This window comes from Eptatretus burgeri, chromosome 15 (assembly GCF_056783735.1).
Source record: "Eptatretus burgeri isolate ZD-2024b chromosome 15, Ebu_testis_v1, whole genome shotgun sequence".
NCBI classification, from domain to species: Eukaryota; Metazoa; Chordata; class Myxini; order Myxiniformes; family Myxinidae; genus Eptatretus; species Eptatretus burgeri.
In genome coordinates, this window is record NC_140975.1 from 39530364 (window position 1) to 39541460 (window position 11097).

General features: G+C 44.2%; 1 protein-coding gene across 1 annotated transcript in view; it reads left to right on the plus strand.

The window, feature by feature from the left end:
• LOC147011978 (protein NATD1-like) overlaps nucleotides 1–10861 on the plus strand; it is a 26666-nt gene extending 15805 nt beyond the window's left edge. The window contains exons 2-3 of the mRNA XM_085857947.1: nucleotides 10068–10186; nucleotides 10281–10861. Coding sequence (XP_085714073.1) covers nucleotides 10068–10186; nucleotides 10281–10412 — 251 coding nt within the window. The 3' untranslated portion in view covers nucleotides 10413–10861. The remainder of the gene's footprint in view (nucleotides 1–10067; nucleotides 10187–10280) is intronic.
• The last annotated feature ends 236 nt before the right edge of the window (nucleotides 10862–11097 follow it).

Genomic DNA, 11097 nt, shown 5'->3' on the forward strand with positions numbered 1-11097 from the left:
TCCTACCTGCGCTGTCCCTCTAATACACTCATTTCTAATCCTGTCCATCCTCGTCACTCCCAACGAGAATCGCAGCATCTTTAACTCTGCCACCTCCAGCTCCGCTTCCTGTCTTTTTGTCAGCGCCACCACCTCCAAACCATACAACATAGCTGGTCTCACTACCGTCTTGTATACTTTCCCTTTCACTCTTGCAGATACCCTTCTGTCACAAATCACTCCTGAAACTCTTCTCCACCCACTCCATCCTGCCTGCACTCTCTTCTTCACTTCTCTACCACACTCTCCGTTACTTTGGACAGTTGATCCCAAGTATTTAAACCCATCCACCTTCACCACCTCAACCCCTTGCAACCACACCATTCCACCACCCTCCCTCTCATTTACGCACATGTACTCCATCTTACTCCTGACTATCATTCCCCTTCTCTCCAGTGTGTACCTCCACCTCTTGAGGCATGCCTCAGCCTGCTCCCTACTCTCACTACAGATCATAATGTCATCCACGAACATCATAGCCCATGGAGACTCCTGTCTGATCTCGTCCATCAACCTGTCCATCACCATTGCAAACAGGAAAGGGCTCAGAGTCGATCCTTGGTGTAATCCCACCTCTACCTTAAACTGGTCCATCATTCCTACCGCACACCTCACCACTGTCACACTGTTCTCATACATATTCTGCACCACCCTCAAATACTTCTCTGCTACTCCTGACTTCCTCATATAATACCACAGCTCCTCTCCTGGCACCCTTTCTCTAAATCTTTCTCTAAATCCACAAACCTCTAAATCCTCTAAATCTAAAACTTTCTCTAAATCCACAAACACACAATGTAACTCCTCTGGCCTTCCCTATACTTCTCCATCAACACTCAAAGCAAACATCGCATCAGTGGTGCTCTTTCCTGGCATAAACCCATATTGCTGCTCACAAATCATCACCTCTCCTCTCAACCGAGCTTCCACTACTCTTTCCCACAACTTCATGGTGTGGCTTAACAACTTTATCCCTCTGTAATTATCACAGCTCTGCACATCACCTTTGTTCTTGAAAATCGGTACCAGTACACTTAATCTCCACTCCTCAGGCATCCTCTCACTTTCCAAGATTTTATTAAACAATCTGGTTGAAAACTCCACTGCCATCTCTCCTAAACATTTCCATGCCTCCACTGGTATATCATCTGGGCCAACCGCCTTTCCACTCTTCATAGCAGTCCTCACTTCATCCTTACTAATCCAGCACACTTCCTGATTCACTATCTCGACCTCTTCCAACCTTCTCTCTCTCTCATTTTCTTCATTCATCAGCTCCTCAAAGTACTCCACCCACCTTCTCAACACACTCTCCTCGCTCGTCAGCACATTTCCATTTGCGTCCTTTATCACCCTAACCTGCAGCACATCCTTCCCAGCTCGGTCCCTCTGTCTGGCCAATCGGTACAAATCCTTTTCCCCTTCCTTTGTATCCAACTTCTCATACAGCTCGTCATATGCCTTTTCCTTTGTCTTCGCAACCTCTCTCTTCGCCTTGCGCCACCACTCCTTGTACTCCTGTCCACTTTCTTCATCTCTTTGGCTATCCCAATTCTTTTTCGCCAACCCCTTCTTCCTTATACTTTCCTGTACTTCCTCGTTCCACCACCAAGTCTCCTTATCTTCCTTCCTCTGTCCAGATGTACCTTCCTAGCTATCTACCTCACCACTTCTGCAGTAGTTGCCCAATCGTCACGCACCTCTTTACCACCATCCAACACCTGTCTCACCTCCTCCCTGAATTTCACGCAACAGTCTTCCTCCTTCAGCTTCCACCATCTAGTCCTTGGTTCAGTCCTCACTCTTTTCCTCAACCTCACTCCCAAAATCATCCCACAAACCACCATCCGATGCTGTCTAGCTTCACTCTCCCCTGCCACCACCTTACAGTCTCTAATCTCTTTCAGGTTGCATCTCCTGCTTAAGACGTCGTCCACCTGTGTGCACTTTCCTCCACTCTTTTACGTTACCCTGTGTTCCTCCTTCTTCTTGAAATACGTATTTACCACTGCCATTTCCATTCTTTTTGCAAACTCTACCACCATCTGCCCTTCCACATTCCTCTCGTTGGCACAGTACCTCCCCATCACCTCCTCATCCTCTCTATTCCCTTCCCCAACATGCCCATTGAAATCTGCACCAATCACCACTCTTTCTTCCTTGGATACACTCTCCACCACTTCATCTAACTCACTCCAGAAATCTTCTTTATACTCCATCTCACACCCCACTTGCGGGGCATATGCACTCGTGACATTCATCATCACCCCTTCAATTTCCAACTTCACACTCATCACTCGGTCCGACACTCTCCTCACCTCCAATACCCTCTTGACATAATCTTCCTTCAGGATTACCCTGACACCATTTCTCCTCCTATCCACACCATGGTAGAACAGTTTGAAACCACCTCCAATGCTCGTAGCCTTACTCCCCATCCACTTGGTCTCTTGTACACACAGTATGTCTTCCTTTCTTCTCTCCATCATATCATCCAACTCTCGCCCTTTGCCAGTCATAGTCCCAACATTCAAAGTTCCAACTCTCACCTCCACACTTCTACCCTTCCTCCTCTCCCACTGCCTCTCGACACGCCTTCCCGTCTCCTTCTCCACCTTCGCCCAGCAGTAACACAATTTCCACTGGTACCCTGCTGACCAACAGTACCGGTGGCGGTCGTTGGTAGCCCGGACCTCGACCGATCCGGTATGGAAATCCGTTTTATTGTCCGCATAATGATTTGGCGAGCTGGGAACATTCCTAATGTCAATTATTTATTAACAGCAAGCGATGAAAAGTATGTGGTATGACAGATTTATTGGGTATGTAATGCAGGGAAAGAGGAGAGAGGTGTGGTGCGACAATAATACAAGCAACTTATTAAAGCAGACACAGTGCAGACTTGACTCGAGATTATTAACAGTAACAACAAGTCTGAAGACGACAATGGTTCACGAGCGGTATTTGACGATGTAGATTATTTCAGAAGTCAAGGATGAGACAATGTGATAATTTTTGACCAAGTTATAAAAATGATCAACATGATGTGGTACGAGTGACAACAATCAATGGTGATTATTAGCTGCAAAATGTTGAAAACCCGGTTTCATTCAACAACTTTGAAAATTTGACCTTTGTGAACTTTAAAGGTCAAAGGTCAAGGATTATGACCTTTGGTGCAAAACTTCCTCTGGAACATTCCAGGAACAATATAACGTCATATAGGCTATATGGCATTTCACACTCCTCGGATTATCCATACTTTGATGAAATCAGCGTAAAAACAAACTTGAAGGGGGCGCCATGGGCAAGGTGTTCGAGATAGAGCAAAATGGTTTGAAGACTTTTAGGTGGGGAATGACCTCAAGATTATGCATAAAAAATATTGTCATCCTAGCTCTCAAAGTTTGGGCGGTCGTATGATTTTTATGTCAAAATTCGCAATTTTCTACTTTTTTGACCTTGTGACCTTGACCTTGGGACGAAAATGAAAAATCGAGCTCCGTGGGGCTATGCAGGTGTCATTGGGCTAACCAAATACCAAAACCCCTGCCAGATTTGACAAACCCCCTCGGAGAAGATGTAACTTGAAATCGGCTACCCCCTAAAAACACATGTTTTTTGGGCGTGGCTCCGCCCATAATGGGCACAGCACGCCCATTCTCAGGAAAACACAACTAGATCATGATATAAACCTCCCAACAAAACCCACGGAGCTATGCTCGGGACAGACAGACACACACATAACGAGCATAGTGGTCACTTACTGACTCGTGAACCAATAATGTTCTTCGACAGGCTTACTTAACAGACAGGCGCAAGCACACTCAGACACACACACAGAAAAAGAAAGCCCAATGAAAAGGGACTTTTGCAGCCATGGAGGGAGTGGAGTTGAGGTTATAGCTTTCGGTACCTGGGCGTTTCGGGGGAGGGATGCTCCGTGGTGCGGTACCCGACAATATCCGCGTTGTTCTGGCCACAGCCGCACGTGTGGAGATCGTGTTCTTGAGTGGAGAAGGGCGGAGTCCAGAGGGCGAGGGTGGAGCAGTAGGCGGGACCAGGTTGGTGGAGTCGAGAAACAAGAACACTCCGCGTGAAAAACACCCACACCGAACGCAACTTCTTGAAAGAGGAGCTTCCCCATCTTTTATGGAGCTCGGGGGAGGGGCCATGCCGAATCCAACGTCATCGCCTGAGTCGGGTGTTCTGACTGGCCCCGACCCCTCATGTGGTCCGCCAGCTTGGGCCGGGTTTCGGGCAGACGCCGGTACAGCCCGCCCACCTGGGTGCTAAAGCGTACGTGACTCGCCGCACATGTCTGGTTTCGGGTAGATGGTGGAAGCTCAAAGCGATAGTCCAGCCCAAAGCGCACGTCGTGGATTTTGCCTCAGAAAAGAAAAAGTGTGGGGCCGAAATGGAGGGGAAAATGATTTAATAACCGAACTATTAGGCCATCGCAACGCACTCCCTTGTTTTCCCACAAAACAAAAGGAAGGGGCCTATCTGCATGTATATTAATGGCATAACTATCTCAGGACACCTATCTGTTTTATGCATGCATTTCCAAGAACCGCAACTATATATATATATATATATATATATATATATATATATATATATATATATATATATATATATATATATATATATATATATATATATATATATATATATATATATTGTTATGGTTTTGGAAAAATTATTCTGTGGGAGAGCAAACACGGACACATAGGTAACCCGAGGATAAGTTATTACCTCCGCCACCGAAGGTGAAGGAGGTTACGTTTTCACCCCTCTCTGTTTGTTTGTTGCAAAGATGAAGATTTTTCAATTGTAGAGGTAGTCTCAACTGAGAAGCCCATTGATTTTGAGGTCAAAGGTCATCTTGAGGTAACATTTCTAAAATCGTCATTTTTCAAGCGATTGATTTGGAATTTGAACAAGATTTGCAGATTGTGTCACTGGATTGGAAAACCAACTATTTTTGAGGTCAAAAGGTCAACTCAAGGTCAAACTTCTAAAATAAATTTTCATCTGAAAAATTGTCAATTTACATCCTATTAACTAGATAATTAAACAGCAATTGCAGAGTACATCACTGAATTGGAAAACCAACTATTTTTGTGATCAAAAGGTCAAGGGTCAACTCAAGGTCAAACTTCTAAAATCAATTTTCAACAAAGTCAATTTTACATCCTATTAACTTGAAAGTTGAACAGGATTTGCACAGTCCATCACTGAATTAGGAAAGGAACTATTTCAGGTCAAAAGGTCAACGCAAGGTCAGACTTCAAAAATCATCAATTTCAATCTGAACTCGAGGGGGAGCACTCAGGAGAGCGCAAAACCTCCGCCGCCAATACTGCTGGGTCACTCAAGTGAACTTTATATCTTATTCATTAAATATGTCAACAGTGCTGAGAGTTATAGTTCTTTTCTCCATTTTTTTTTTGGGGGGGGGGGGTTGGAAATCACTTAAAACATGTAAAAATGCAAAAAAAAATCGAAATTTTGTTGAAAAAAAAGTTGCAAAAATTTTTTTTTCTCCAACAAATTTTTTTTGGGGGGGTTGGAAATCACTTAAAACATGTAGAAATGCAAAAAAAAAAATTCCTTTTTTGGGGGGGTAACAATTTTTTTGGTGGGGGGGTTGGAAATCACTTAAAATATGTAGAAATGCAAAAAAAAAAATTTTTCTCTTACAATTTTTTTGGGGGGGTTGGAAATCACTTAAAACATGTAGAAATGCAAAAAAAAAATCTCTTTTTTTGGGAGGGGGTAACAATCTTTTGTGGGGGGTTGGAAATCACTTAAAGCATGTAGAAATGCAAAAAAAAAAAATTTTTTCTCTAACAATTTTTTTGGGGGGGGGGACCAAGTCCAAAATTTAATGGCATGATCCTTGGACCATACCTCACCCCCCCCCACCAAGTTTCGTCGAAATCCGTCGAGGAGTTTTTCCGTAATACTGTTCACAAACAAACAAACAGAAAGAGGTGAAAACAGTAACCTCCATCCATCTTCGAGGATGGCGGAGGTTAAATATAATCAATTTTCATCCGATTGACCTGAGCTTTGATTGAGATTGTCAATTTTAATCTCAATGAAATGGACAATTTAATGTACCCATGGCAACCTTTGGAGAGGGGGGTGGATTTTGCAAGTCTCGTGCTCTGCACAACGTCTTTTTCTAGTTAGTTGCCGGAATCCTTCGGATTTCGGCAATTATATTGGTCGGCTGTGTGTCATTATGTGTCTGTCTCGACAGGCGCAGTCTGTCTAAACAGTCTAGACAGTCTGTTTGTGTGTTTGTTTACCATGTAGCAGCCACACCGTTTCAGCGATCATGACCAAACTGGGTGCAGACGTCGGCCATGGTCCAACTTAGACACTTGTCGTTTTTGGTGAATCTTGGTCAAAGGTCAAGGTCACCGAAAATCTTATTTTCGCAATAACGTCCGCTAAAATGGTCATATCGACTTCAAACCAAATCCAAAATGTGCATCTTCCAATACCGCATCCGACCATATGTCTCATTGGGGTGTCAGACCAACACCCTTTTTAGCGGTCGGGGGTCGAATGTCAAGGGGGTCGGGTCAAAACTTTCAAATTGCGATAAAAACGCCATTTCAAGTCCGATTGACTTCCGAGTTATGATCATGACCAAACTAAGTGTTATAACTCATTAAACAAGAGCACTATCGACTTGCAAGAACCAAATTGATTTCCAGGTTTTTGATTTTTCAGAGACCATGGAGATATGACAAAGTTATTCCGGCAATTCCTTGCTCAAACGAGCAATTTCATTTGTTTGTTTGTGTGCAGGATATCTCAAAAAGTTGTGGAATGATTTGGATGAAAATTGGTGGACACGTTGGGTGTGTGACAAGGACGAACTGATTAGATTTTGGTGAAGATCCGGATATGAGGATTATTATCTTGCCAAAACTAAGTTTTTGCAAGATGTTGGTCAGCTTGTATGTTTTTTTTTTCTTGTTTGTCTGTAATCACGTATAAAAAATTCTGCAGAGCACAGTTATCATTGGAAATTTTTGTAACTTCGCATATCAGAGGCCTATAGAGGTCCCTTTCAGTGCACAAAATTTTGAAGGTCAAGGTCACTGTCGCAAATCAGGGGAGTCGATGAAACCCTTATTTTTTGAGTAATTTTGATCGGATCGTCTTCAAACTTCATGGGAATATAGTTCATGGTCTGGCGCTCAGCTGATTAATTTTTGGTGGCGATTGGCCTTGACCTTCATGGTGAGCGCCTCAGGTCAAACGTGTTTGACCCCAAGGTCAAATTTTCAAGTTTTAGGAACCATATCGTGTAGTACCTCAAATTGAACACCTCGATGAGTGCTTTCTAGATATGTCAAGCTTGAGACATTATGACGTCATTTGGTGACGTTATGAGGCAAAAGCATATTTTTCATGGTTACTCTGTAGAACGATTCTCATCGGAATCTCTCGTAGGCAGATATTCCTCAAGGAGTCGCTCCTGGTGGATAGCAGCTCTGTTCACCTCAGTGTGACCTTAAAGAAGTCACACGTGGTCACCTTTTGGCAAGATACGGGTCACCCTGCGGGTGACATTGGTTTATTTTATTTAAGTTTTAAAGTGATTCTTCACCATTGAGAGATCGGGCTAAACCAATATACAGGACGATATCTCAAAAAGTTGTGGATGGATTCGGACGAAACTTGGTGGACAGGTTGGGTGTGTTCCAAGGACAAATTGATGCGATTTTGGTGAAGATCTGGATATGAGGATTATTTAAGTTTTAAAGTTATTCTTCACCATTGAGAGATCGGGCCAAAAACGACATTTTGCATATTTCAAAAATGTATTGGGCCCAATATGTTCTCGTGGATCAGGCATTGCATGGCGGAGGTATGCGCTCTACCGAGTGCCCTTCGAGTTGCATGTTTGTGTTGATGATTAGTCCTTGGTCCCTTGTCAATGGGCTGCTGGGAGGGAGGGGGAGGGGGAGGGGGTAATGTCTTCCCCCCCTCCCCTGTTACTGCACCCCACAGGCCACCATTTTTCACTTTCTTAAGTGACCTCTGACTTTCACGTTTCAAACAGTTTCAACAGACTTGTTTCACTTTCACGACTTATTACTTTCAATAATCTTTATTCCTTCACACCATCGTTCTGTTCAATCCCTGTTACTTTCAATCTTTCTACCTTCACACTATCATTCTGTTCAACCCCTGTTACTTTGAGTCTTTTTTCCTTCACACCATCGTTCTGTTCAATCTCTCTGTTACTTTCAACCATCCCTCCTTTACCGCATTGGCCCATTTCAGAGGTCCACCAATAATCTCCCTCCATTAAACATCCTTTCAACAGTCCCTCCTTCACCCCATCGGTCTTGCCTTCAATCCCGTGGCCGTTCAGTCATCCCTCGGTCAGAAGGAATTCCTTTCCGTGTTCCCTCCATCCGCACATTACTTAATAACCCATGGGGTGCTCTCACATGCATGTTCATGTCGCATCTCACATGCATGTTCATGGTGCTTGGTGCTCGTCGTGGCCTGTGGGGTGCGGTGCTTCTTGCAGGTGTGGTACAGTGCAGAACAGGGCGAGTCAGCATTTTCCGCGTGCGGAGAGGGGGCTGGGGCCTCTTGTCGTGGCTTTGGGCACATAGAGGGCGGAGCAGGGGCTTTGTTTAAAGTTCCCTCAGAATGGCATGGACATTTCCACAGATGATGTCGTGCATCCGCCCCCACTGGGAGGTGGAGAAGGCTTGTGGGAGGAGAGAAGAGAGCTGATGTGAAGAAGTGGAAAGGAAGTGGAGGGACAGGCTCACACGAGAAAGGATGAAAAGTACAGCTGAGAGAAGCAGAAAGATGCAGAAGCAAACGGGACAAGCTTGCATGAGCAGGAGACTAAAATATTGAGAAGGCTTGTGAGGGAAGGAACAAAAGCGTATGAGGGCAAGGAAGGAAGGAAGGAAGGTTTCACGAGCAGTTGGTGTCGAGCTTCTGTGGAAAAAGAACACTCCTTCCACGAGCGTCGTCCTTCCCTTTCGATCCTGTCAGCCCCAAAGGATGCGGAGGGTGAACGGCGACATTTCAGACAGGGGCCGAAGGAGGAAGAATCTGAGACGGAGGAGGGCGAGTCACACATCCAGCTCACAATCTGAGACGCCGGAGAGGACTCGATTACTGGGTCTGGGCGCCTCAGGGACACGACTGCATGTCCCCATCGCCACTGCCCATCTTCCCCACCCATGTTCCTCCACATTCTCTTGTATATTTGGGCTGTGTGAGGTGAGGGAGAGAAGGAACGACTGCTTCCCTTTTCTCCATACGTTACTTTTATTTTATTTTATTTTCAAGTCCTTGTTTTATTCTTTGCCTCTTAGTGAATGATGACCAAATCTTTTGTTGAAGTAAGATTGAAGAAGAATACATGTTATGGTTAAATTTGCTCTTATGTGCCTTTTTGCTTTCTTGCTTATAAATACTTACTTTTAAATGATTGCTTGTGTGTTTGTAATAAATTATTGTTTGTTGCTATTTCCACTGTCTCAGTTGTCTTTTCCTGTATTGGTCTGATGCAGTGCACAAGTAAGGTTATACGGGACATTCTCCCCAAATAATTTGCTTTGTTAGCCAGCACACAGTCACTGTAATGCTCGGCAGTAATCCGAGTTTGCTCTGAGGGCACATGATCCCGATTAGCCGGCTGTCCACAGGTAAGGCATCGTACAAAGTAGTGTAACCCTGCCTGAATTGGTCGTGCCAATCGGCATTCGTGTTGGCCAAGCAACCTGCCAGTGCATGGAATTATCTGTGCCCGGCGGCCTCACGATTGGGAGTTCGGGAGGGACCCAAGTGCTTCCTTTCGTGGCAGGCCTTGGACCCCAGATACGCAACTTGTGTGTGTGTGTGTGTAACTAAATAATCATGGCTTTGGTGGATGAAACATTTAAAGTTCAACAAAGCAATAATGTGGAATAATTCCTTTTTCTATGCTCATAACCTTCACCTCATGCTATGAAATGTCTTATTAGGATCTGGTGATTTAGCAATGCTGCTTTATGACCACATTGGAGAGCGAACCATCAACCTGCATCACACAGAGGTTCCAAAACGCTTCCAAAACCAGGGACTAGCAAAGCATCTCACCATGGTATAAATGCTCAACCCATCAATTTCCATAAACAATCCTAATAATGTTGCTTATGTATCACATGCTTCCATTCCTGTTGTCTCTGTGGGTCCAGGCAGCCTTGAACTTTATGGTGGAGGAAGACCTCAAAGCAAAAGTGACCTGTTGGTACATCCAGAAATATATCAAAGCCCACCCACTTCCCCAATACATGAAGAGGCTACAAGATTATCACTCTTGGTATTAATCTACATTCCAAACTGGCTTGAGATATCCAATGAGTCTCGTTCATTTCACTTCACCAACATGACGGAAGACAACGGGTTTCAGGGTTGTTTAACTGAGGCTGTTCACGTTGATTCGAGTTGGTAAACCAAATTGTGATGGCTGCACTGCTAACAACTTTGTTACAAATGTAATTTTCATACTTTGATCATCTAAAGTTTTATCTTCACCCACTATGACTGAGGAAATATACTTCTCACACAATGAAGCTCCATCTCAAAGGAAGCACTTTATGCAAGTTGAAACCCCATGAATGAATTGCAGAGCTTTGAACGCAAGATTCCAGAGCCAACAAAAGGTGCGAAGTTTGCTTGCTTGCAGACTGCAACGCCCCATTATATGTATTAACAGGCCATTCTTGGCCCCCCAAGCTTTGTAGAGCACTATAAAAATTCAACATACTTCATCAAACTTGTCTGTTTTTTGGGGTGGGGGGGGGGGTCCAAAATATTGCATTATGAAGACCACAAAGGAAGATGATTTGAATACCCGCAAACACCAAAGATTATGCCATTTCCACCACATACAGTCGTAGCCAAAAATATTGGAGGATGTGTGAAGAGACAAACAAACATCACCCGTATGCGACAGGAGACAAACACCATCCAAACATAACAACCGTTCAGATATATCCAGAGGCAGAGCAT